Genomic DNA, 27,464 nt, shown 5'->3' on the forward strand with positions numbered 1-27,464 from the left:
CCGGCCCACAAGAGCCGGAGGCCGCGACTGCGGCGGGATGCTCTCGCTCTAGGCCGAGCAGAACAGAGCGCTCACGGATCGCGCGCACGCGAGCCCCAGACTTCGGAACTGAGCGAGGTGAGCCTAGAGCCAGGTCGCGTCGCACGAGTTTGGGGCTCCCAGGCACCGGAGCGGCCGCGGGGCGGGGTGGCTTCTCGGACACGGTCCCCGCGGTAGGCGCCGGAGCTGGCATCCGCCCGGGGCTGCCTCCCGGGGGCCGGGATGCTGGGACACCCTCCCAGGTCAATCCAGGTCCAGCCAGCTCTCTGGCGTCGTCTACGCCGTGGCCTGGGACGCGGAGCTGGGGCGATAAGCATTTCTGAGCTACTCAGGAACAAGATCTAGGACTCCCGGAGTCCCGGGCTACGCTTTGCCTGGTCTCTCCGCGCAGCCCCTGTTCAACCCCCTTTCCTGGCCTTGGTGATACTAGACCGCGATTGTTCCCTTTACCTTCCGGAATGTTTTCAACACCTGAATCGGGTTGGGTTCTCTCCAGCGGCTTCAGCAGACTGCCTTCTGCCACAGCACCGTGTGCGGTCGCTCTGCGCAGGGTAGGCGGGGGCTGTGCAGTCGCCGGGGAGGAGCTCGGGTCCCGCTCCTAGAACCTGAGGCTTGGCGTCCCTTCCTGGGGCAAGGGAGATAGACGAGCTCGGGGGTGAGCCAGCGGGGCAGGTAGAGAATGGCCCGCCAAGAGTGGCCCTGGAATTTGGAGAAAAAAAAAAAAAATCCTTTGAGTCTTGTTATCTGTGTGGCTTTGGGCAAGTTATCTAATCACTCTGCACCTCAGTTTCCCCTCTCTGTGAAATGGGCACAGTACTTTACTTCATATAATTATGAGCATTGAATAGGTAATGTGTTAAAAGCTGCGTGGGAAGGCTGGAAGAAGGGGAGGCTCAGTGTATGGCAGCCGCTATTCTTGCTGCTGTTGCTATTGTTGTCATTATTATTACTATTTGAGGAGCAGCACAGCTAGTAGTTGGGTGTGGACTCCTGAGTTCAAATCTCAGCTCAGCGACTTTCTCGTGTGACCTTGGACAAACTAAACTTCTCAGGGTCTCCATTTCATTTGTATGATGGGGAGAATGAGGATGCCTACCTCAGAAATCTATTGTGGAAATGGACTGAAGAGTAAAGTACTTTAGAGAGTAAATGCTTGGTGTCAGCTCTGGGTGCTTCCCAAAGGCATCGTGTTTTATCCAGCAGCGCAACATAATAGTAACCATAATAGTAACATAATAGTAACCATAATAGTAATAATAGTAACCATAATAATGCTTTGAAGTTGGAACACTGTTTGAGTGAACATTTATCTGTTTTGTGATGAGCCAGATGGGTTCCCTCCTTTTGCCGGTAGTTTCACCGACACGGGTGGCTGATCCACTGGGGTCAAGGTCAGTCCTGGAGAAGGAGCTGATGGGGCAGAGGAACCCCAGGGACTGTCTTCAGTGAGGAGAGTCAGAGACAGGAGCACCCAGAATCTGTGATTCTCAACATTCCCACAGAAGAAAACCCCTGGGTTGCAGTCTTACTTGACAGGAAATTAAACCTGGATCCAGGTTTTAATTTTTAAAAAGATTTTATTTCTTTCTTTGTGCGCGAGAGAGTACAAATGAGGGGAGGGATGGAGGGACAAGCTCCCTGACCACCACGGAGCCAAAGGCAGGGCTCGATCCCAGGACCCCGAGGTCATGACCTCAGCCAAAGGCAGATGCTTAACCAATTGAGCCACCCAGCCCCCCCCCCCCCCAACGACCCAGGTTTTTAAAACAAACAAACGAACAAACTTGTTAACTTATTTGCTTTTGGATTATAGAGAGAAAAGAGGTGGGGATGAGAAATATTTTCAATGATAAAATAAGTTACATTCCTCTTGCCAAGAGGCTAACACCATAATTTTGAGGGTTGAGAAGGTTTTCTCCATCCCAGTAAGGTCATATGCATCCGGCAGGGGGCGCTGCTGGAGGGAGGTCGCTGCCTCTGGACGGCTCCCCCTGGCCTCCCCCTCCCCCGGCACTCTTGTTTCCTTTACACCATAAACCTGAAACCCACTAACATCATAAACTTGGAAGCCTCCCAGCTTTGCCCCCAGTTCCCAAATGTGGCCACTATCCCATGGGGTCAGCGTGGAGAAAAAGTAACTCGTGCGGTCCAGAACCCTGCCCGAAGAACTTGACGGAGCAAAAGTCCTTGCCCCAGACGCAGGCCCTCTGGGGGCATGGGGCCCGCCCTCCATATCCTACTCCAAGTTAAGCTCTACCCTACTTTGCCTCTGTCCCCAAAGGCAGGCACAGGAGGCAGAGTTTCCGGATAACCCCCTCTCCCCCTTTCCCAGGGCTCACAGCTGTCTGGAGGCAGTTACACTGACTGTCCAGAGTTTGGAAATTAAATAGCTCAGGAACCCCTCTTTTCCCTCTTCCTTGGGGAGGGGGGCAGCGCCCCGCACAATGCCAGGCCCCTCAGAAGCATATTATGGTGGTGGAGAAGGCTGCAAGGTTCTAATCCAGTTCCTCCCCTTACTAGCTGTGTGGCCTTGTATGAACAACTCCACCTCTCTGAGCTTGTTGAAACACAAAATGAAATCTGCGTAGATTATAGGTCTATTTATAGAGACAGACTGTATCCATCTATGAGACTAGTGAGAGTTTATATATGATAACCATGAGAGGATTCTCCCTATATATAGACTATATATTTTTTAATATATTATATATTTAATATAATATAATATATATATATATATATAGCCTACAATACACGTGTATTAGCTCATTTCTAGAAAGAATGTGGTTGCATGTTGTGAAGTTTCTGTAACTGCAGTGCATCTTGGACGTTCATGAATGTGGTACTGTGCTTTCCATCACTTTCCCCCAAACAAAGCTGTCATTGAATCAAAGCGTATTCCCCTAATTAGCGATCCCTTAGAATCAAGGAAATATGGCACAATGCCTGGGAAATATTAAGTGGCCAAGAGCTGTGGGCTATTGTTTAGAAGGTGTTCTAGAAACACCAAAAGCTTGACTGTAAAGAGAAGAGGTCAAACAGAAATGAAACAGAAACTCCACTGGCAAGGAAAGCAGCGGGGAAAAGCCTGGAAAACAAAGCTGGGAGCCCACCACCGAACAGGCTCTAAGTTGGCTGCCGAGCCACTCTCTTGGCAGGTTGTATCTGTCAAAGAGAGTGCAGGGCGCTTGCTCGGCTACCCGCGGAGGGAGACACCAGGGGCAGGAATGCTGCCCTCAAGGGGGCAGGTTGAGGGAAGCGATAAGGTGCGGGAGGCGTGCTCTAAATGCCGCAGCGCTGGTAAGAGTGGTGCGGAGGCCCACGTGCGGTGCAGAGGGCTCCTGCTCCAGGCACGCAGGCGAAAGGTTCTATAAACCTGCCGCGGGGGATTCTCAGGTTAAACCCCACCCAGACCCCACAGGGGGTTGCAAGGGGAGGAGCCAGCCCTTTGGCAGCGGCCAAAAAAAAAAAACCCAAATACCCAGGAAAAGGGGCCTGGGACCTCAGAATGCAGATTTGTCCAGCCCCCCGGAGGGAAAAAGGAGGGCGGCCTCGGAGAGCAAGCGTCACCCAGAGTCGGGCCTCCAGGCACCGCCCCGCCCCTAGGGGGGAGTCAGGGGTGGGGGGGTCGCGCCGGGAGCTGGGAGCTCACCTGCTTTTCTTCTCCGCCTCTCCAGCGTGCCTGCCCCTCCACATCCCATTCTTGCCATGGCTCCTGGAGAGAAGATCAAAGCCAAAATCAAGAAGAATCTGCCGGTGAGGGGGCCCCAGGCGCCCACAATCAAAGAGCTGATGCGGTGGTACTGTCTGAACACCAACACCCACGGCTGTCGCCGCATCGTGGTGTCCCGCGGCCGCCTGCGTCGCCTGCTCTGGATTCTGTTCACGCTCACTGCCGTGGCCCTGATCTTCTGGCAGTGTGCTCTCCTCGTGGCCTCCTTCTACACCGTCTCTGTCTCCATCAAAGTCCACTTCCAGAAGCTGGATTTTCCTGCTGTCACCATCTGCAACATCAACCCTTACAAGTAAGAGGCGGGAGCAGGGCCCTGGGGGGTGGGGGCCGCAGCGCCTCTCCAAGGTACTAGGCGCCAGCCAGGCCCCAGACACGCTTTTTAGAAATCTGAATTCCTTGCCAAACTTGGTCAACTCCCTCTCCCGGGTTCTAAATCTGTACCAAGTTTTCTATCAGCTGCTCCTGAGGAGGGACTAGTTCAAGGATGTACAGGAGGGGGAGGCGGCAGGAGTCAGTTTCACTTGGAGGTAGCCCTGGTATGGGCTAGGCCTGTCCCCCAGCCCCGGGCACCTGAGTGCGTGGACACACAGGAGCACACACACACACAGCCCCATTTAGCCATTTCCCGGGAGCCCTGTAAGCTTACACTCTCCCCAAAATGTGAGCGGGAGGCTGACTCAGAAGTGACACCCAGATGACTTCCGGAAGCATCTCAGCGGCCCCAAACCCTCCTCTGAGGGAACCCAGCCCCACTAATTGAGATCGCCAGGCTCTGCGCAGGATCAGCCCTTGGTCCTGCCCTATTGTCTGCCACGGGGCCTGGCTCTTAAATGGGTCACTGGAATCCTGCTCAGGATGCTTGAAAACTGATCTGCGAGGCAGGTCTGAATCCGGCAGAATTTGTCGGAGCAGGTGTGGGTGTGGAGAGAAGGGAGTAGCAGGGCAGGAAAGGAAACCAACTGGGCAAAATCAAAATCAGGTCCAAGACTCATTCTCTACCTCACAGTCTGTTGGTCCCTCCCTCTGTTCCGTCTGTCGCTTATTCCATAATCAGACGAGCGGCCATGCAGTGTGCTAGAGTCGAGGCCACGGACCTGAACAACCGGACAGTCTTTGTCTTAATGGAGCTAAGTCGTAGTGGAGAAGCGAAATATTAACAAATATAATTCCACTAAAAACTTAATAGTGAATGTTTGCGCGCACGCACACACACACACACACACAGAGAGAGAGACACGGGATAAACTCAGAATCTCGGCAACACTCCCATTTCACAGATGAGAAAACGGAGACACAAAGAGGCTAAAATAATGGGTCCACGGTCACAAATCCAGGGCCCGGATGGGGAACTGGACCCCCATGTGGTTTGGCTCTGGAGTCTGTACACTCGGTCACCATGCTGTGTCACCAAGTCAGAGAGCAAGGGGTAGAGAGAGGCGAGATGAGGCAGTGAGGAGGGAGACCAGGACTATGTGTGTTATGAAAATTTAAAGATGGGGTTGTGCTTCACACGGTCACATCCCGTGTCACTCTTCTTGTTCTTTGGGGGTTGTTAAGGGGACAGTTCTCCCGCTCTTCCCCCTCCCGGCACTGATTCAAGGGGAATTCGTGGGCAGGGCCAAGTGAGCTGAGTGGAGACAGAGCCTGTCCCCTGGACAGACTTCTGGTTAGCAGGTGTTGTCTGCACTGTAATTGTCCGTGGCTGGTTTATGGGAGGCACCTGATAGTCACCACTCCAGAAATGCTGGTTGGGGCAAACTCACCAACACACCCTGAGAGCAAGCAGATGGTAGTGGCAGAAATGCAGCCATAAGAAGTCACGCAAGGGTCACCCGGGAGCCTGTCACCGTTTACTTAAGCCAACAGTCACTTTGGATGGGGCAAATCGGAAAAGCCTTGGTCTCCTTGGCCAAGGAGGCAGGAGGGAGTGGGCCCAGGGCTGTCACACACTGACGGGAAGTGGAGGGCAGAAGGGCCAGCACTCTGTCGGGGGAGCTTGCTTTTTCCCTGAAGCCTCCTGCTCACCTTGGCAGGTACAGTGTGGTGCGGGACCTTCTAGCTGACCTGGAACAGGAGACCAGAGTGGCCTTGAAGACCCTGTATGGCTTTCCGGAGAATACGTCTCGAAGACGCCGAGAGGCAGAGTCCTGGAATTCGGATGGGCCCAAATTCCTCAGACTGGTCCCACTGATGGCTTTCAGTCAGGATGAGACCGGCGAGGTCAGGGACTTCCTCACCGGGCGGAAGCGGAAGTTCAGCGGGCGCATCGTTCACAAGGCGTCAGATGCCATGCACGTCCACGGGTCTAAGGAGGTGGTGGGATTCCGACTGGTGAGATGCACGTCCTCACAGCTGGGGGGCATGGGAGCGGCTGGAGATAGTGGGTCTGGGAAGGTTTCTCCTTTGCCACGGTCTCTGTGGTCCTGTCCAAAGAAATACAACCAGCTCAGGGTGAATTTTCAGCAAGCAACTGAAACTGACTCGGGCAATACTAAGCAGGGAAAAAAAAAAAATGTCTTAGAAAGGGACCAGTAGCTCATGGAAGCCTCTCAAAGGACAGGAAGTAGCGACGATCCAGGGATCTAGGTGGCAAGAAATGCTGGAGTCATTTCACATTATGGCTCTGGATTAAATAAACTTCAATTATTTTCAGGCTTTTTGCTAATCCATCCATAAAGACGATTCAAGTCCCATCTTGGGACTATGTGATTGGCCAAGTTTGGGTCGCCTAATGGCTAACAGCGGGTGAGGCATCACGGTGGACAGTCTCATCAGACTGTACCCAATAGAGGAAAGGACATTCCACCAAAACAAAATTAGGGTGCAGAACCCTGAAGGAACAAAATAGATAACAAGGAGCGGAAATGGCCGATGATCCCTGCAGTACCTGCCTTTGTGAGCGGCCCCGAGGACGCAGCCATTCACCAAAATTGAATTCCATTAGTGTCCCGGGCAAAGTCAACCCACCACCCTATCTCTCCATGCCCCAGACTCCTCTGTGAGATGAGATACCTCCCCTATAACTTAGAGAGGAGCCTTGCCAATTGTGAGACCCCAGGGCACCTTACAATCCTGAAAAAATGGCCCTTTCACTTTTTTTATTTTAAAGGATTTTTAAAATTTTTATTTATTTGACACAGAGAGAGAAAGCGAGGGTGGGAACACAAGCAGGGGGAGTGGGAGAGGGAGAAGCAGACCCCCCACCGAACAGGAAGCCTGATGTGGGGCTCGATCCCAGGACACTGAGGATCATGACCCGAGCCGAAGGCAGCCGCTTCAACAGCTGAGCCACCCAGGCGCCCCTGGCCCTTTCTCTTAACCACCCAGCCTTTTCAAAGTCTTCCTGGGTATTTTGCTGAGATACCCACCCCGTCATCCCTGAGAGCCAGATCAGGCATTTGAGAATTTCCAAGCTCTGTGTGACGAGAACATCTGAAACATACTACCGTCTCCCTATAAGGCTCTCATTATTTTATATTTCAAATGTGGGTCCTCCCAACTACTCTCTGAGGTTGGGAAGGATGATGTGTTAGCCAACGTCTGGCAAGTGCAGTAATGGAGCCGTAACGTCTTGCCCAAGATCCTGCAGAGAAATCGTGCTGGAGTCTGGGCAAGCATCCAGATTTCTAGACTGCTGAGCTAATAGGAAATGGCTAGAGGTGTGTGGGAGGTCAGCAGCAATAATCAGCCGCGGCCTCGCTATCTGGAGATGCTAAGGAAACTGGTTTTTCTTCTTATCTGGTAAGCAGTCACAGGAAGTCGTGACCGTGAGACTCTGTCCTGCTCTCGGCCCCTTCTTGGTCCTCGAGGCCGATCTCTCTCAGCCCCTGGAAGTAAGAGGAAGCCCACTCTTGCTTCAGGCGTCCCTTCCCGCTCGCCCCGAGTGTCTGGTCTAGAGTCCCAGTTCCTCATCCTCACCGTCCTGCGGAAGGCCCGTGCTGGTGCCGATGGCTTCAGCCCACTCTCTTCTTCACAGTGCTCAAATGACACGTCCCACTGTGCCCTCTACAACTTCAGCTCAGGCATCAATGCCATCCAGGAGTGGTACAAGCTCCACTACATGAACATCATGGCGCAGGTCCCTCTGGAGAAGAAGATCAACATGAGCTACTCTGCCGAGGAGCTGCTGGTCACCTGCCTGTTTGACGGGGTGTCTTGCGATGCCAGGTCAGGAGAGGGGTCCGCTCCCTTGGCTTTGAGCCCCGGGCCTGCACCTGCAGCTCTGCGAGGGAGGGTCTGGGAGTAGAAGATGCTCTTCTCACTGTCCCTGCCCTTTGGAAAACAACTGACGTGGGAGCCAGGCTCTAGAGTCAGTGAGGAAGACAGAAATGGCACAGAGCCAAAATATCCTTGAACTCATTAAATTACTCATAAACATTTTTTTACTTTTTTATAAATTTTTATTTATTTGACAGAGAGAGAGAGAGATCACAAGTAGGCAGAGAAGCAGGCAGAGAGAGAGAGGAGGAAACAGGCTCCCCACTGAGCAGAGAGCCCAATGTGGGGCTTGATCCCAGGACTCTGAGATCATGACCTGAGCCGAAGGCAGAGGCTTTAACCCACTGAGCCACCCAGGCGCCCTTAAATTACTCATAAAAACAGAGTGGTTGATGGTCTATGTATAACCTTGGATGCTACCATCATACACACCAGTGATGGAGAACGCCTGAGCTAGCACAGAGGAAGAAACAGTTAGGAAGGAAAGGTGGCAGAGAGAGAGGAAGATGGGTCTACGTCCGGACGGGTGAGCTCCCCCAGCTCTCTGCCTTGAAGTTCACACTCAGACCCCCTGGTGGTGACTGAGCAGGGCTGGGACATTCTGGAGTGTTCCTGCCTTTCCAGAAGGCTTCCTTCATTCGACATTGTCAACACGAACCCTTTCTGTATGAAAGTAGCTATATTGGTCCTTTTGAAGCTGAGTGATTGGAACCGTGTTCGCCTGAGGGGTGGGTTCTCAAGACAGCGGGTGATGATGTGCTACCTTCTCCGGAGGTCATTTCCCAGTACTGGAATGCAAAAAAATGTCAGGTGTTGGCTACGAAATTCACAAGCCGAGGAATACGAGAGCAGACAAATGACAGAGGAGGGCCGCCTCGAGATGGAGACAGGGATGAGAATATTGAGCGGGAGAACAGAGCAGAGCAGAGTCCCACCTCGGTGTGCCTCGGGCTGGGTGGCGGGCGTGGTCTGTGGCTTCTCAGCCCGAAACGTGGAGAAAAGAAGACCTTTTCCATTGCCCATAAAAGAGAGCTGGCCCCATAAGCACGGCCCATCCAGCCTGCAGCTCAGACGCTCGAGGGGCAGCCCCACCACCACAGCACTTTCTGACCCATGTTCTTCCTCATAGGAACTTCACGCTGTTCCACCATCCGATGTATGGGAATTGCTACACGTTCAACAACAGAGAGAACGAGACTATCCTCAGCACGTCCATGGGGGGCAGTGAATATGGTAAGGAAATCCGCACCAACGGTGAGCACACGGGCAGTGGGACAGCTGGGGTGCCCGAGCGCCTTCCAGAAAGGGTCCGTCTGGCCAGAAAACCAGGGACAGCACTTCCCCCCTGGCCGCAGCGTCTCCATCAGCGTCCATGCTGGCTCCTTCTTTCTCAATGTCTATTTTCTTTTCTGACGTCTCCTCTTTACTTGAGAGAGAGAGACAGAGAGCACAGTGACATCGCTGCGGTAAAACCGCTCTGGTTTGAGCTTGGAGCTGGAACGAGTTAACGCAGCGCAGGCAGCCTTCAGATGGGCTTGAACCCAGACGTGCGGAGCAAACACACCTTTACCTTGGTTGAGATAACGCAGTTCTGCACCTCACCGTGTGGCCCCACGCAAGTGACTGCACAGGGCCAAGTGTCTGCAAAGTGGGCATCATAATAACGCGCCTGCTCTGAGGCTATCGGGAGGACTTCCTGTGTGTAGCGCTCCCAGTAAGTCCTGGCACACACTGGATGAGTCTGTCCAGGCTGCGTAACAAAATATCACCGGCGGAGAGGCCTGAAAAGCACACATTCATGTTCTCTCGGTTCTGGAGGCGAGGGGCGCAGGGTCAAGATGCCGGTGAATCTGGTTTCTGGGGAGAGCTCTCTTCCTGGCTCGCAGATGGCCGCTTTCCTGCTTTGTCCTCACCTGGCCTTTCCTCTGTGGCACAGAGAGAGGGAGCGCTGGTGTCTCCTCCTATTCCCATAAAGACACCAGTCCTATGCGATCCTGGCTCGCCTTATGACTCCATTTAACCTTAATTACCTCCCTAAAGGCCCTACCCCCAATTCTGTCTCATTACGGGATAGGATTTCAACATACGGATTTAGAGGGAGGGGAACACACATGAAACACACAACAAATGCTGGTTGTGATCGTCATTCCTACTGTAGGTAGTGTTATGACTATTACCACCAGCCCCGGTAATACCATGACGACCTCTAGCCCTGCCACCAACCCTGCGCAGCTACTATGACTGCTGAAGGGCAGGCAGGGACAGATGGTGCTGGCTTACCCACAAGAGGCATTTGTGTGACGTCCTAAGCAAATCGAACACGATGTGATACACAGGCGCACTCCCCCAAGGAAAGGCAAGGCTTTGTCGTGGAGGAAAACAGTGTGGATGCCTGGCCTTTGCGTCTGTGTGATGTGTATTCTTACCACGATTGCCAGAAACCGTAATTCAGGACACATACTCTGGTGGGAAGGAGGAGTCTGGGAACTGGGAGCTAAGAGTTGCAGAGTCCTAGCTCTGCTACCTATGTGCTGTGTGACCTTGAGCAAATCACTTGACTGCTCTGGGCTTCAGAGCCTTTATTTGCAAATGGAAGAAGTCAGAATGAACTCTCAAAATTTTCTTTTTCCTTTCTTTTCCTTCATTCTTTTTTTTTTTTTTAAAGATTTTGCTTATTAAAAAAAAAAAGATCTTGTTTATTCATTTAAGGGAGAGAGAGAGCACAAGCAGGGGGAGCAGCAGAGGGAGAGGGAGAAGCAAGCAAGCTCCCTGCTGAGCAGGGAGCCTGATGAGGGGCTCCATTTCAGGACCCTGAGATCATGACCTGAACTGAAGGCAGATACTTCACCAACTGAGCCACCCAGGCACCCCCTGAACTCTCAAAGTTTTCTATTTTCGATCCATATAGGCCCTGCTCATTTGCTCAGTCATTCATTTAACACTTATTGAGTACCTGCTGTATGCTAGGTCCTCTTCCAGGCGTCAGAGACACTACAGTGTCTCTGCTTCCAGGAAGCTTGAATGACCGTGGGGAGAGACAAGGAACAAATGAATGAACAAACACAGAGACATGTTCTGCTTATAAATCCTAATGAGGGCAAGAAGGAAAATCAAGGAATGAACGGGAAAGGGGGTGCTGGGGTCAGGATGGGGGTTTTATTTCAAATAAGGAGCCACGTGTGACAAGAGTGGGTCAGGGGTGAGAAGATCCATAGAAGAGCATTTGGGGCACTAACAAGTACGAAAACCCCGAGGAAATGAATTTGACGTGCCCTAGAAGCTCTAGAAGTCCAGTGTGCCAGGAGCCTCTTGAGAGAACAGGGAGGGGGACCAGGAGGGAAACAGAGGCAGGGCTGCATCACTATAGGGGCGACAGCCACAGTCAGGTTTATGGATTTTATTTCGTGGGATTCCCATATATCCAACGAGATGCCACTGAAGGGTTTCAGGCAAGGGAGTGACCTGATCGGATTTCCAATTTTACTTTTTCAAAATTTTGAAAAGATGTATTCATCTGCCTGAGAGAAAGAGGCAGAAGGGCAGAGGGAGAGAAAGTCTCAAGCAGACTCCCTGCTGAGCTCAGAGCCCAACGCTGGGTTCGATCTCCTGACCCTGAGATCATGACCGGAGCCGAAACCAAGAGTCAGATGCCCAAGTGACTGTGCCATCCAACTTCCCAAGATCCCTCTGGCTGCTGGGTGCAAGGGTAGGAACCAGAGTAGGGAGAGAAGTTAGACCAGTGATCAAATAGCCCATTAGTGCTTTTCTATAAGGGTTTCAGCAGACACAGCCCTGCACGTCCCTTTGGATACTGTGCAGAATGCCCCATTTCAAAGGACCATGAGGAGCTGCACATCTCGGGCAGGGTCACAGCTCCTTTATTGCTCAGCAGAACTGTGGCAGTGACACTGTTTGGGGGGACACAGCAGTGAGCAAGTTGGGCACCAGCCCTCCACCCGTCTTCTCCACGAAGCTTCTGGTCTAGCCCTGTGCACCTCCTGTGTGTTGAAAATGCCTGCGTCTTGATCTGGAGCCTCCCAAAGTAGCTGGAGAGGTAGGCTCCTGCCGGGGAATGTTTACCAAGCCTTTGACCACAGTGGCCTTTTGTCTTCCCAGGGCTTCAGGTCATCTTGAACTTAAACGAAGAGGAGTACAACCCCTTCCTGGTGTCCTCCAGTGGGGCGAAGGTGATTGTCCACCGACAGGATGAATATCCCTTCATCGAGGACGTGGGGACAGAGATCGAGCCTGCCATGGCCACTTCCATAGGGATGCACCTGGTAAGAGAATGATGTTCTGACCTTTGTAGGGGTGGCAAGGAGAACAGATCTCTTTTCTCAAGGATAACCAATAAGGTACAGCTGATGGAAAAGTGTATTGGTTTCGAGAGGAAGCAGAGTCCTGAATTTGCTAAAACGTCCCACAGTCGTCATTCCAGCGGTTCTCCTGCAGGCTGTTTTTGTATCTCCTGCATGGTTAACGAGGCCACAGGATGCCATTCTGGGTAAGAACTGAAGGAACCTTGCTTGTTGCAAAGACAGACACTAGCAGTTATGGAAGCTGTGCTGGGACCAAAGCATCAGACGCTATATTTGTCACTAACATAAATAGAGCAGATGAAACCTTTCTTTCTGGGCCACCTAAATGTGTATGAGGCATGTAAGCCACTCCTTAGTGGCTAATGGAAAGTCACTGGGCCATTGGAGCTCTGTTTAGCCAATCATACTTCCATCGGTTTCACCTCATTCACCAAGAACCTCTTTCTCCCTCAACTCTTTGACCTTCTCTGACCTCAGTGGGTGCTAAAAACAGTCATAACCTGTCAACAGAAGCACATCGGGGCTGTAGACTCGAATCCCTGAGTCAACGATGCCCAATAGGAACAGAAGGACAAGGAGAGGGGTGTGCCCTGGACACTCCACTAATGCAATCTTCCTGTTTGAAGGACTGAGGTCTTTTTTTTTTTTTTTTAAAGATTTTATTTATTTATTCAACAGACAGAGGTCACAAGCAGGCAGAGAGAGAGGGGGAAGCAGCCTCCCCACCAAGCAGAGAGCCTGACTTGGGGCTCGATCCCAGGACCCTGGGACCATGACCCGAGCCGAAGGCAGAGGCTCTAACCCACTGAGCCACCCAGGCGCCTCATGAACTGAGGACTGTTTATGTCAGTAACTCTCCACCTTTTGTCTTCCTCCCTTGCAAATCTGTCCTCCAAGAGCCATGGTTTCCAAACATGACTGATCGTGGGACTCGGATCCACTGAATCAGAATCTCTGAGAGACGAGCCCAGGTTCTGTTCAATCTTCAGTTGTTCAAGTGACTATTCAAGACGCAGAAAACCCAGGAACCTCAGCTTTAGAAAGCTGAGTAGTTCAACATGAGAGGGGAAGTAAAGTGTGTCTTCCTAAGGGAAGGTAAAGTTAGAATGAGAAAAGCTTTAGCAAAGCCATAAATGACGGCTTCGTACTGGGTTATAAAGTGATATAGTGAGCACGGGGCTCACCACCCATTATTTATCCACTCAACAAGCATTTCCTGCGCGTCTTTATATGCTGGACGCTGGGACCATATCAGAGCGTAAGACACTCACTGTCTTTTTGGAGCTTAGAGTCTAGCAGAGAGGATCAATCACAAACAAAAAATTGCACAAGTGATTAATTATAATCCTCATCTGTGCTACCAAGGAGAAATGCAGGATGCATGGGAATCTATCGTGGGGCTGGCTGACCTACGGCTTCCAATGGGGGGAAATGGCAAGTTCAAGGGTTGCTTTCCGAAGGAAGCAATATTTAAGTTGAGACAGCTGAGATGATGAACTGAGTACATGGTGACAGTCCAGAGGAAATCTGTGGCTTCTGTGTCCCCATCAAGTGGGACAATCCTGGACAAGAGAAACAATCAAGATGGTTACCTGGAACCTGGGGGCTCTCGGGAGGCACATTCCAATGTGGGAGGTTTGTTTCAAGACCGGAAGTGTTGTGGGATTGTGGGAATACAGATTGCTCTTCCCCCCACAAATAATCCTGAGCCCCAAGCTATGAAACGGTGGCTTGGAAAGACTTTGGGGTACCACTTAAGGATCTGGGTCATCGATTGTTCTCTTCACCAGGATTGCAAAACTCCCAAATCAGAATAGTGAACATTTTCACCCAACATTGCCCACGCAGTTTTACCTGCACCCTGAGCAAGGACTTGGGATTTGCAGTACATCCTCTCCTTTAAGAAGTTTTTATTACCTATCCTTTCGTCCTCTTGTCCCTTTCTGCCCCTTACGGTGTCTGCAGGCTTGGGCGAGAGAATCAAGAGCTTGGAGAAGTGGAAGAACTGAGGAATTCTGCCCTCTGATTTCCTTCTCTGAGCTTAGAAACACCCACCACTTTGTTAAGCAAACATTTTCTTAAACAACCGGTGCGTAAACAAAGACAGAGGTGGGTTTTCTGCTGTACCTAATTTGAGATGTAGAAAACCAAAGTGACAGAGCAGGGTCAGTCAGCTCTCCTTCTGATTTACGAGCATTTGGAACAACAAAAAGTAATCTTAGGGATTATTAAGAGGTCAACACGGGGTTACTAAGAATAAGTCCAAACAAACTAGACTTCCTTCCTTCCTTATTTATTTTCTGTTTACTTATTTTTCTCAATAGGCATGTTAAGCTGGTAGACGTAATCAGTTGGTTAAAAATTTTCCTTCGTTTAGTGAGGGACTTTGTGTCCAAAGCACTGGAAATTCAGAGATGAATACAACAGAACACCTGCCTTTAGAGATCTTATCTTTAAGACCACAGGGCTTTGCAATACAGTGACCAGCTCCGTGGGAACAGAGACATTCTGTCTCGTTACCAGGCTCAGTTCTTAGAACACAGTAGATGCTCAGTAACTACTGTTGGATGGGTAGGTGGATGTATGGACAGTTGTACAGATGGTGGGGAGCTGCTGAAGCTGAAGGCTTCCTAGCTGATAGATTCTTGAAGGACAAGTGTCAGGCAAGTAGTTTCAGGACGGGCTAATGAAAGCCAAGGGCAAAGCAGTGACAAAGGGGTCACAGGAAGTATTTTAAGCTGAATAGTGAAACTTCCTGAGAAATCTCTTTGGCTGAAGTGCAGTCAAGATAAAGTAATCGAAATACTGGAGGCAGCGTCTTTACATAATTCCAGAAAGAAGTGGTAAGGCCCTTAGCTGAGGCAGAAGCATAAATGAATGGAGGCATGGAGGCAACAGACTTGACAGCCAAGGTCAGCCAGGAAAGGCCTCACTAAGAGGGAAGTTAGATTGATGTTTAGGTTTTGGCTTGGGCAGTGGAAGGGGATGGAGGTACCGGGCTCAGAATTAGGGAATGCAAGAGAAGGGATAAGTTTGTGGGGGAAGATGACCACTTCTGCTTGGGACATACCCAAGTTGTTGGGCCTTTGGGGAATCGGGGTGAAAATGTCCAGAAATGCTATGAACCGGGAGCTCAGGAGAAAAACGGAGGTGGGGATTGGGGTGGGCATCTAGCATAACCCTAGACTTGGAAATATATGCTGTCACCCAAGACCCGAGACAGAATGCAAATGCGTAAGGGCCGAGCAGAAAGAAAATGGAGAAACAGAAGCAGAGAATGAGAAGCAGAAGCCAGAAAGAACGGGTGGCAGATAAATCAAAGAAGATAGCTTCAAGGAAAGTGTGAACCAACGTGCCAAATGCAGCTGGGAGGTCCGTCAAGAGAAAGGGCAAAAGGTGCAGTCTGGGTTTGGTAACCAAGAGATCACCGGCAGTTTTTGCCAGAGCAGTTTTCAGCAGAAGAAGTGGAACAGAAACCAAAGTACAATGAGCCGGATCATGAATGGGACATGAGGAAGTGGGCAAGGGCAGACAGCTCACCCAGGGTGGTGCACAGCCGGGTCTTGGAGAGAGCGCAGACTTCACTACCACTGCAAACCCTCCTGTTCGTTTTTTATCTCAAAACGCGCACACACCTCTTTTCGCAAGCATATGCATAACAGGGCTTACCTGCCCAGCTTTGTACAATGGTTGTGTAATCTCCATGTCTTAGTTACCTCATCTGTGAAACGGGGAAGATAATAATAACGTGACTTTATAGGCTAATGAACACTCAATGGGTTGGTTCACATGAAGCGCTTGGAAGAGCGCTTCGTATGTCGTAAGCGTTCCAAAAATACCGGCTGTCACTGCACTCTTTTATTTTTAAGAAAAGGAATGTGACAGAAAGGAAAAGTAAGTCTGAAGCGAAAAGAGGGGTTAGGAAAGATTTTCTTATCCTTGGTGACACTCTCCTTCTTTATGAGACGTTGCGTTGGCTTCCATCTATGTAGAAAAAGTGCTCGTTGGGTGCCGTATGTGTTGCAAATATCTTTCCCAGTTTGTGCTTTCCTTTCGCTTTTCTTTATGCTCCTGTTTTGCATGCAAACATTTCAGATGTTTACATAGTCAAAATCTTTGTCTTCTTCTTCAGCCTTTACGCTTTTTGAGGCTTGTTCTTCCTTGAGATCATATACTGAACTGAGTTGCCTTCCAGTTATTTTATTATTTCAATTAATACCTTAATCCACTGGAATGTTTTTTTTCTGCAGGACGTGAAGTAGAGATAGAATTCACTACTTCCTCCAAAGAGTCAACAGTAGTCCTAACTTCATATATGGAGTCATTATTTTTCTTTCCTCCATTGATTAAAAGTATAAACTTTGCCATGCACAAATAAATCTTATAACTTTTATATATATAAAAACCAAACAGAAGCAAAAAGAGACCCTCCGTAATCCCATCTGTAATCCGTAAACCATCCATAATTCCATCTAGGACATCATGCTGCCCTCTGGTCTTCTCCCTGGCACAGTTCATACCTATAAAGAAGTGAGCGGAGGGGCACCTGGGTGGCCCAGAGAGTTAAGTGTCTGACTTTGGCTCAGGTCATGATCTCAGGGTCCCGGAATCGACCCCGCTGAGCGGGGAGTCTGCTTGTTCCTCTGCACCCCCCCACCCCGCCCATGCTCTCTTTCTTTCTCTCTCTCTCATAAATTAATGAAATCTAAGAAGCCGAGGATTCCTGTGCAAATGTCAGCCTCCCCCAGGATTCTAAGGAAGCAGATAAGATCTGGTTTGATAAAAATGGGCCCTCTTGCCCACATGTATACTCACAGAGACTTAATCACGCCTTCATACACCCATGCATGCACGCGCGCACACACCCGTCTCGCACGTACACATGTATGCACCATGTGAATATGTGTGTGTATACACACATGTATACACTGTGTGTATATGTGTGGGAGCACACAGGTGTGCTCATATACACAAAACTTGCTTCTGTTCACATACATATATATCCATTCTCATTTCTGTGTCCCCAGGGGTCAGGGGCAGATCAGCGATTCTGAAAAACTGATGGTGGAGGGGGGAGAGAGAAGGGGAAGAGGGGCAGGAGGGAGAGAAGAGTGCCCGCCCCACCCTCTCCCATCCCCACCCCGCCCTCCGTGCTTCAGGAAGCCACCTGAACACCCCACCGGCTCTGAGTTCAATACGCTCCTTACAGTGAACTCAAATGCATGAAAGTCAAAAGATGGGTTTCTCACGATCAGTTCCTCACGACTCTGCAAGTGGCCCATGGCGTGGTCCTCAAAATAGACAGAGCTCTGGCCACCTTTGCCAGCTGCGGCCTCTCCAGGTAGACAGACCCTGTCACTTAGATGCCGGGGTCTTGAACTCCCTGCCCCATGCCCGCCCCAGGCAAGTAGAGCCTGTAGTCACCGCCACACACTGGGCTCTGGGACAGCTCGGCAGGACTCGGGGACTTGAAGGAACATCTGCCCAGGGAGCCTGAAGCTTGGGGGGAAGCTCAGGGCGGCACTGAGTTGAAGTGCCCTCCAGGGAAGCCACAGTCAGCACCTTCGCACCCCAGGGCCCAGCCTACCCTGGCATGTTCTAGAGACTCTAAACTCGTTAGCCCATCCAGCTAGTGGAGAAATGAAATAAGTCTGTTTATTTTGTACCGACAAGGAAAGATACTCCCTCTATTGTTAGTGAGAAGGCGAAGGGAATGTACGAGAACGTGTCTGCCTGTCCACTTGTCTCTGTATCTGAGACCAGGTCTACTCCTCCCCTAGGAAAGCAGGAGGCCGGGGCGCCTGCGTGGCTCAGTGGGTTAAGGCCTCTGCCTTCAGCTCAGGTCATGATCCCAGGGTCTTGGGAGCCTGCTTCCCCTCTTTCTCTCTGCCTGCCTCTCTGCCTACTTGTGATCTCTGTCTAGTAAATAAATAAAATCTTAAAAAAAAAAAAAAAAGACAGGAGACACACGGTTGCTTTTCCCTTTGCTTCTATTGCTTAAATGTTTTAAAATGGGCACCGGTCATCGCCCTTGAGGTCCCCGCAGTTAACTGAGGGAGATGGATGGTCACCAGATGGATGACAATGCAAGCACAAGGAGGGTTCAGCTACTTGAGATGTCTGCATTTTCCACCTAGCTCAAACTCCTTGATTCCACCAACCCCTCCCCCCCAACCCCATTATCTTTCTCCCTATCTGGTCACTCCGGAGAAGGAAAAAAAAAGATTTTCTTTCCTCCAACAAATCTGCCATCAATTTCCCCTTTCCTCCTATTCTCAGAAAACAAAACAAACAACAAACGTGGCTATAAACTGGTCACAATTAATATTCAGTTAGCATTGCCCCTTAGGAGACATTCTTTTTTTTTTTTTTTTAATTGGTGTGTCTGGATTGTTCATTTGCAGTAACAAATATTAAGCTAGAGCCAAACTTAGTAAACCACGGTAAAATAGTATTTCATAAGGTTTTTTTTTTTTTTTTTTAAGATTTATTTATTTGACAGAGAGATCACAAGTAGGCAGAGAGGCAGGCAGAGAGAGAGAGAGGAGGAAGCAGGCTCCCTGCTGAGCAGAGAGCCCGATGCGGGACTCGATCCCAGGACCCTGGGATCATGACCTGAGCCGAAGGCAGAGGCTTTAACTCACTGAGCCACCCAGGCGCCCCTCTAATGGCTTTTTTTTGAAATCCAAATCCAAATCCAGATTTCTCAGCCTGACACAGGAGGCTGCCATAACTTGGCCTTGGCCTCCCCCTCTGGCTTCATCTTTCTCGTGTTGCCTTCCAGCCACCCTCGTCTTACCCTCCGTCAGCCTTTGCTGTTCCTTCTGCCTTATCCCCTTCCTCCACTTCTTAGCAAATCCAGCTCGCTCTTGCCACTCCCTGCTGGGCCAGCAGGTCCCTTTCTCAAAGGCGTCTTCCTCAATCACTCTGGGGAAGACTGTGCCCCTCCCCCCAAGCCCTCCAGTCCCCCTTCCCAGTTCGATCACTGGCCATAATTATCCAAAATTATCTTGTGCATTTATTTGCCTTTTGGCTGTCTGTCTACCCCACTGGAAAAGTCAGCTCCGTGAGAGCAGGGAGCTTGTCTCTGCTGATCGTTGTTGAGTCCACAGTGCCTAGAATAGCCCCAGGCACCTCTTAGGTGCTCAAGAAATATTTGTTAAATAAATGACTAAATGCTCAGCTCCCAGGGGTTCCCCCGCCCGGATCCTGGGACAGGGTAAGACTAAATGTATGCTGTGATTCCAGACGGAGTCCTTCAAGCTGAGCGAGCCCTACAGCCAGTGCACCGAGGACGGGAGCGACGTGCCCATCAGTAATATCTACAACGCGGCATATTCCCTCCAGGTATGGGCGGGAGGGGGCAAGCAGCCCTGGGTTGTGGCTCAGACACAGGAGACAGTTATCTACAGGCTGGGGTGTGTCCGGGACCAGGAACTCTGGTGATAATTCCTGGGGTTCATCCAAAGACCTCAAGAACAAACAACACCAGTTGGTTCCAGTCCTCTTCAATTCGTCTGTAACCAGAGCTGAATTGATTGAGGTTTGCGGGGAACACAATGTGCAGCCGAGACAGGCCTGCTTCCTAAGTAGGCTTTGCCAGGTGAGGGACGGGAGAGAAGCAGTCTGGGAGAGGTGTTGGCTGAGAGGTCAGGAGCCTGGTTTCTGGGCCCCTCATGCCCCTCGCTCGCCGATGTCCTCGGACAAGTGATGTCATTGTCAGCAATCACCGGGGGGGAGGTAGGATTGGGTCTGGGGCAGCGAACTGGCAGCTCCCAGGCCCCTTCCAGACCGCACACCTAGTTTTCTTCCGGCCTGGATGGTGTTTAAAAGTCAGGGAATTTCATAAGAAAACCCAGATTTCCAGCTTCTCTTGAAAAACAAGATCTGGCAACATTAGGCCCATAGCCCGGCAGTGTAAACAGTGGGCGGAGCTGCCCCGGTCAAGGATGCATGTGTTCTCATCCCCCCTAGTCCCCACCGGCCCCAAAAGCATTTGGGTTTGCAACCCCAAGTGCGATCATCTGTTATGCCTTCTCTTACAATTCTGGGAGTCTGCAGCCCCCTCCTCCTGGGATGCTCACAGTTCATGAAAATCACCCCAGAAGAATAAAAAAGAGTGGGTATTCCTACACCCTGAGCCCTCTAGCTTACCTTGGAGCTGAGCGTGGTAGGAATACTAAGTGAAAAGAGACTGTTAGTCAAAGAATGTCTACTTATACTAGAAATACAATCAAACTGACTTCAAGACCAAAAGGAAAGGTCAACTCATTGGAAAGACACTCCTGGATAATATTTAGTGAGAGGCTACCATGTACCAACGCCTTACATATGGCAATGCATTTCGTGCTCACAACAACCTCGTGAAGTAGGTACTGCTATACTTCAACCGTGAAGAAACCAGAGCATCAGAGAAGTTAAGGAACTTGCCTGAGGTCACACAGCTGGGGGTGTGGCAAATCTGGGATTTGGACAGGAGTAGCCTGCCTGCAGAGTCCTCCTCCTGAGCTTGGACTCTACAAGCTTTGTTGACACGCCGGGAGCTTATGGTCCCTAAGAATCCAGCGTGGAAGGACTGGTTGAGAACAGAAAAGTTAGGGACTCTGTTTCCGTTTCTTGGCTTCTGCTCTGATCTGATGTCCCCCACTCCCTTGTGTCAGCACTCAAGTGACTGAGAAAGGACCACCCAAGACCTGGCCCCAGCTCAGCCTGTTCTCCACCTTTTGGTTAATCTGAATGCTCATTTTTCTACCCCGGGTCCCTTTGACTCCAGGGCCACCCCCGGCCTGGTCCCCTGTGCCACAAGGGGCATAATTATGCGGTCCGCCGAGGCTGCGGGAAGCCGGCCCCCTGGATGCGGGTGGTGCAGGCGTCCGTGTGCAAGGTGAAGGGAACCTCTGGGTCTTGTCTTTCAGATCTGCCTTCACTCATGCTTCCAGACGAAGATGGTGGAGAAATGCGGGTGCGCACAGTACAGCCAGCCTCTGCCTCCAGCAGCCAACTACTGCAACTACCAGCAGCACCCCAACTGGAGTGAGTGAGACCCGCCGCCGCAGGAGGGGGGAGGTCCCCCAGCCTCAGCACCAGCCTGTGTAGGGCCTTTTGCAGGTGGGAGGTAGTGAGAGAGAGATCAGAAGCAGAGTTTTACTCCTGTCCTCAAACCTGGCTTGAATTCCACTCTCTGATTAAGGACCCAAGGTTGAACCCCAGCCTGTGCTGAGAGGCTGGCCACCTCTGTCAGCTCCAAGAGGCAGGAACCACAGATGGAACCCTTTCACGGAACAGATAACTAAGGCTTGGGGTGGTTAAGCAACTTGTCCAAGGTCACACAGCCCGGGAGTAACAGAGTGAGACTCAAAGCCAGTACGGCTGACCCGACAACATACGTCCTTAACCTCCACAGTATAATGTCTCTCGACATGACAGAGCAGCGTTTGTCTCCAGAGAACCAGTGTTTGTAGCAAAGGGGAGGAGAAATCACTACAAGGAGACTCTGAGGGCCCCATGGGTGACCCCCCTGGAAAAGCACAGCGGCCCCAAAGCTCATACTGCCCTCTGCCTCGTCCCCCAGTGTACTGCTATTACGAGCTGCACCAAGCCTTCGTCCGGGAGGAGCTGGGCTGCCAGGCCGTGTGCCGGGAAGCCTGCAGGTGAGTGGGCCTGGCAGGAGCGGCACCCAGGGCTGGGCCGGGCTGGGCCGCCCACACTCACTCTGTGCCCCTTCCCCCTTAGCTTTAAGGAGTGGACACTGACCACCAGTCTGGCACAGTGGCCATCCGTGGTTTCCGAGGTAAGTTATGCTGCCCTGTCTTTACCCTCACATCCTCAGCCGGGAGCCTGATGTCCTGCCCGCCTAGGTCCTCCAGCCTCGGGTGGTGGGGGAGGGGAATGCACAGGGGAGGCCCAGGGGCTGGCCCTGGGCTCTCTAGACATCCCCAGATCCCCAGGTCATTCCTTCTTTCTCTATCACAGAAATGGTTGCTACCCGTTCTCACTTGGGACCAAGGCCAGCAAATAAAGAAAAAACTCAACAAGTAAGCAGACCCCCCCGCCCCCCGTTTCTTCTGCCTCTGCTGGCCCTGGGCCCCGGCCTCCCCACCTGCTTCCTCGCTGCCAAACCCTCTCTTGGTCCTTCACTCATTCCTTTATTCAACAACTATTGGATCAAGCTCGTGTCCAGAGCCAGGCCGTGCACTAGGCCTGGGGCTCTCAAAGGCTTTGACCAGAACCCGCAGTATGAAAATGGTTTTCCACTGACTATATACATGAGATAAAAGTCTCATGGAGGGGCACCTGGGTGGCTCAGTGGGTTAAGCCTCTGCCTTCAGCTCAGGTCATGATCTCAGGGTCCTGGGACCGAGCCCCACATCGGGCTCTCTGCTCGGCGCAGAGCCTGCTTCCCCTCTTTCTCTGCCTGCCTCTGCCTAATTGTGATATCTCTCTCTCTCTCTCTCTCTCTCTCTCTCTCTCCCTGGCAAATAAAATAAAATCTTAAAAAAAAAAAAATCTAAAAAACAACAAAAAAAGGCTCACAGAACAGCACTTCCTTACGATTAGCCAAGCACTCGGGCTGATCTTCAGCACTGCAAGCTGGTGCAGCTAACCCAGCTGTTCATATCCATCCCAGTGCGGCGCCGTTCGGAATGATTAGTGCTTATATCAGTTGACAAAGAGTTGGAACATCTCTGTGGCTGCGATTGGTATTTCTTATCCTATTTTGCTTTGTCAAAGGCACTGGTCATGGCCTAGGAAATTGATTCCTGACAGATCTTGACCCAGGTGGAAAAACACTTCTCAGAGCTATGCAGCTCCTGATCCCACTTATATTTTCCATGTCAACATTCGCTTCCAAGAGAGCTTTAGCAAAAATCTGCCAGGCCAGAGTTCAGGGAGCCCAGGGGATGGAGACGAAGGTGTGAGATAGGGTGTACGTGACCCCGAATCTCTCTGGGCCCCTCTCATCTCCACAGGACCCAGTACTGGGCCTGGCCCCCATGGAGGTCGGCCTCCAACATTTATTGAATATCCACTAGGTGCCAGGTACTGTGTCCGGTGTTGGGAGTGACAAAATGACTGAGCAGACAGGGTGCTTACGGTCTAGCCATAAAGATAGACTTTAGCCAAGCCATTGAAGACTCTCAAGCCAAGCATTGCAAGCCGCTGACCCCTCGGCCAAAGCCAGCTCCAGAAAAGAAACCTGTTACTTCTGGATTTCCTTGAAAGATAAGAAGTTCTGGAAATAGAAAACCTCCGTTCTTCCTGGCACCGAAGAGCTGAGTAACAGTTGCCCCTTTGGAATAAGCATAGGCTGTCCAGTTTGCCACAGTCCTAGCAGGAGGCCATTTAGTACAGGGGCTAACGGCATGGACTTTGAAGCCAGATTCATCCAGGTCTGCATACTGGATCTGCCAATGACCAGCAGTGCGTTCTTGGCCACGCCGTTACTTAACCAACCCGGGTCTTGGGTTCCACATCTATGAAATGTGGGGACGATGAAAACAGAGCTACATGGGGTTGATGTGAGCATCAAACAGGTGAATTCACGTAAGATGCTTGGAATGGTGGGCGGCAACACAGGAAGCGTCCATTAAAGGCTGGCTGTCGTTACGGGTCATTATTATTTCCTTATCCCCAGCCTAGCTCACTCGTGTACATTACCTGTGTGTCCCTTGTACATATTTGAGATTGCAATCAAACAATCGCAACGTCAAGGTTTAATGAAGAACAGGTGCTAGGGGAGCATAGCTGGGTGGACTGACTTAGTCTGGAGGGTAGGAAATGGTTCTAGAGGGAACGAATGGCCTGAACAACCAGGCCCAGCTGGAGATGTACTCTCGGGTACAGGAAGAGCCCTGGGGGACCAGGGACCCCCAGGGAGCTCAGGGCCTGGGCTGTGCTGGGGTCTGGGCAGGACGGAGAGAGTCACACTAAAGCATTGGTCGTCCGGTAGAATGCAAAGTCATCTAACTCACCTTGGCTCTTTGGACTTTCTGCAGGACAGACTTGGCCAAACTCTTGATATTCTACAAAGACCTGAACCAGCGATCCATCATGGAGAGTCCCGCCAACAGTGTGAGTAGCTTCCTTCTGGAACCTGTCCGGGGTCTGCAAACGTGCCCCTCTGCCCAGATCCAGTTTGCCAGCGATCCATTCTGAGCTGGTAGGGCCGCCATAGGCCAGCCAGGCCTGGGATCAGTGCAGGCAAGAGGAAGAGGGGACAGAAAGCCCTCCAAACCCATTCAGGGCCAGGACTCGCCAGGAGCTCCCTTGGGAATCGGGGGTCCCTGCATGAGACCAACTTGGGAGGGAGGACCCTCTTCACAATCTGGCTTGGCCTCCCTTGCAGATCGAGATGCTTCTGTCCAACTTCGGGGGCCAGCTGGGCCTGTGGATGAGCTGCTCTGTCGTCTGTGTCATTGAGATCATTGAGGTCTTCTTCATTGACTCCTTCTCTATCATTGCGCGCCACCAGTGGCAGAAGGCCAAGGAGTGGTGGGCCAGGAGGCACGCTCCCCCCGGCCCTCAGGGCCAGGACAACCCAGGCCTCGATATAGATGATGACCTGCCCACTTTTACCTCGGCGTTGCGCCTGCCTCCAGCCCCAGGGACCCAGGTGCCGGGCACACCGCCTCCCAGGTACAATACCTTGCGTTTGGAGAGGGCCTTCTCCGACCAGCTCTCAGACACCCAGATACCAGCTGAGTCCTCAGGCAAGGAGGTGAAGAGAGACGTTAGCTAGGAGCCCCGGCCGTGGTCTGAGAACTTCGACCCTGTCTCCTACATGTGGAGGGGACCCTTTGGCACCCCTCTGGGCTTTTCAGAGACAATGACTGAAAGTCTCCTTTGACCAACAACATGGGGCCTGAGGGTGTGCAGCGATCCCCTGGACCCTGCCCAGCCACCCTCACAGCTGTCCACGGCGAGAAAGATCCGGCCGCCCAAACCCCTCACACATCTGCTCCAGAGAGAGATGGGGGTCGAGGAAATGGTGACTGGCCGGCCGAAGGCCAGAAGGAAGCCTGACAGAGATTTCACCAGATCTTGAGAGAGAGAGAGAGAGAGACTCCTCCAAAGCCGCAAGCCGGGGAGTTTCACCCGCTCCTCCCACCTGGGCTGGGGCCCAGCCATAGGACGACCCAAAGTAACAAGGGCGGAGAGCCACTGCCTAGTGCCAAAGCCTGGGAAGAAGCACCAGCCCCGCCGCTGGGGCTGTTTGCGAATACACTGTTCTTAGTCTCTGACATTGGGGCAAGGTCTCTCCTCTGTGCCCTCAGGCAGGGAGCTGGCCCGAGGTCCTTGGAGTGTGTGGGGGTGGGGGCCAGGGCAAGGTGGGGGGAGGCCTGGGGGCAGGACGAGCTCCGCACTCTGGGAGCAGGGGTGGGGCCACGTTCTGAGCAGCTAAGCCAGTGCCCCGGGCCCATTACCCAAGCACAGAAAGGCCCATGAAAGGGCCTTGCTGGACACCCCTGTCCAGCGGTGGCCCAAGGTGCAAAGGATCATTGGATAACTCGCCGCAGCCTCTCTGCCTCCCAGGCAGCCCACCCCACCCCTTCACGGCCTGCCCCTCCCCAGCAAGCCGACGACCGACGACCAACGACCGACGACCGACGACCGCAGACAGCCATTCCTGGACTCACACTTTCCAACGTGATAATGCCTAACATGTACCAGGCACACAGTAGGTGTCCAATGAGAGCTCAGCAGCGGCGTGCTGAGTGCTGTTCTAAGCACTTACAGACATGACTGTCGGGACAGCAAACTGCCACCCATAGCCCAGATCCTGGTTTTGCTCGTGACCTAGGACTATTTTTTATTTCACTTTTCTCAATGGTTAAAAAGATCAGAAGACGACTCTTTTGTGACTCATGAAAATTATACAAGGTTTCATTTTCAGTGTCCATCAATAAAGTTTTATTGGCACACACCCATACGCACTCATTTTCATATTACCCGCACCTGTGTTGGCGCCACATCTGCCACCATCCGAGTAGCTGCCACAGAGACCCTAGGTTCGCAAAGCGTAACGTATGTATTCTCTAGCCCTTGGTGAAGAAAGATCTTCCAAACCCTGGACTGGCACATGAAGCGGGTCTGATTATCCCATTGTACGGATGCAGAAACCGAGGCACAGAAAACCTAACTTACTCAGCCCAGGTGCCACAGCTAGGAAGCTGCAGAGCTGGGATCTGGACCCAGGCGGTCTGACCCCAGAGCCGTGCACTTATCACTCTATCACTTCGCATCCAAGCAGAATCTGTGCCTTCTGGAGGTGAGGCTCAGGTCAGTGCAGGTGGGAACAGGGAAGGCTCAGCATCCGGTGATAGGGCAGAAGCAGCCCTTCATCCACAGGTGCCCGGAGGCCCGCATTTCAGGCCTGCTTCCCGCACAAGGATGCTCGCCAGTGGAGGCAGGAGTCTTGGTGAGAGAGCAGGGGCTGTGGGCCCCTCCCTGGGCCCAGGGATACCTCGTCTAACTTGACTCCAGGCCAGTGGATACAACAGCCATTTCTGGCCCCATGCAGAGGCTCCACTGGAGCTCACTGGGTGGGGCGCCGTGAGTAGGCCTGGCAGCCAGCAGCAAGATCACCGTGACCTTGGGCTGGCTGGGGCGCCCCTGAGGAGTGGGCTCAGAAGCCAGGGCTGAGGCAGGCGAGCATCAGGTTACAGAGGGTGCGCTCCTGGCTCCTGTCCTTACTGGGCTGGGGTGGCTGCAGCCAGCGGGGATGGGGACTTGTGGTGTGTGCCGGCCCAGGCACCAGGCACCGTGGAGAGCTGCTGCTTCCTCCTCGGAGGAGGCAGGACGGGTGGGGGCTGTGTCCTCCCACTCATGGAATTGACCGGACTCAGCATGATGTCACAGGCAGGAACACTTCCTGCGAGCCTGGGGTTGCTGCTGGCTTTGTCAAAGGTGAGGCCAGGAGCATCTGGAGTCAACAGCCACCCACCCCCCCCTACCCCCCGGGGGAGCACATGCTCACAGCTTAGGGTTCTGGCCAGCTCCTTCCTGCCTGGCACCCAACCCCAGGGCTTGTGTTCCTGCAGTGCCAGATGGGCCCTCTCTCTTCCTCCACGCACCGTCCCAGGCCGGGCGCCAATGTCACCATCTCCATCAAGCCTTCCTATACCCTCCCTTGCCCCAGGAAGTTGGAGCCCCCT

At 52.0% G+C, this 27,464-nt stretch overlaps 1 protein-coding gene across 1 annotated transcript; it reads left to right on the top strand.

Annotated features, from left to right (window-relative positions):
- Positions 1-26,233, top strand: SCNN1G (sodium channel epithelial 1 subunit gamma). Its single transcript, XM_059415117.1, has 13 exons — positions 1-117; positions 3,717-4,064; positions 5,806-6,103; positions 7,749-7,939; positions 9,120-9,223; positions 12,107-12,270; positions 19,558-19,656; positions 21,225-21,342; positions 21,881-21,959; positions 22,042-22,099; positions 22,282-22,343; positions 24,306-24,381; positions 24,656-26,233. Exons 2-13 carry the CDS (start codon positions 3,748-3,750, stop codon positions 25,046-25,048), a joined length of 1,959 nt encoding a protein of 652 aa, XP_059271100.1. The 5' UTR covers positions 1-117; positions 3,717-3,747; the 3' UTR covers positions 25,049-26,233.
- The last annotated feature ends 1,231 nt before the right edge of the window (positions 26,234-27,464 follow it).

Source organism: Mustela nigripes, chromosome 11 (genome assembly GCF_022355385.1).
Source record: "Mustela nigripes isolate SB6536 chromosome 11, MUSNIG.SB6536, whole genome shotgun sequence".
Classification (NCBI taxonomy): Eukaryota; Metazoa; Chordata; class Mammalia; order Carnivora; family Mustelidae; genus Mustela; species Mustela nigripes.

Excerpts from the sequence above, each read along its gene's own strand:
- SCNN1G (XM_059415117.1), top strand. The coding sequence starts at position 3,748 with ATGGCTCCTGGAGAGAAGATCAAAGCCAAAATCAAGAAGAATCTGCCG. Across the intron at positions 6,104-7,748 it reads AGGTGGTGGGATTCCGACTG|TGCTCAAATGACACGTCCCA; the intron begins GTGAGATGCACG and ends TCTTCTTCACAG. Across the intron at positions 22,344-24,305 it reads ATAAAGAAAAAACTCAACAA|GACAGACTTGGCCAAACTCT; the intron begins GTAAGCAGACCC and ends GACTTTCTGCAG.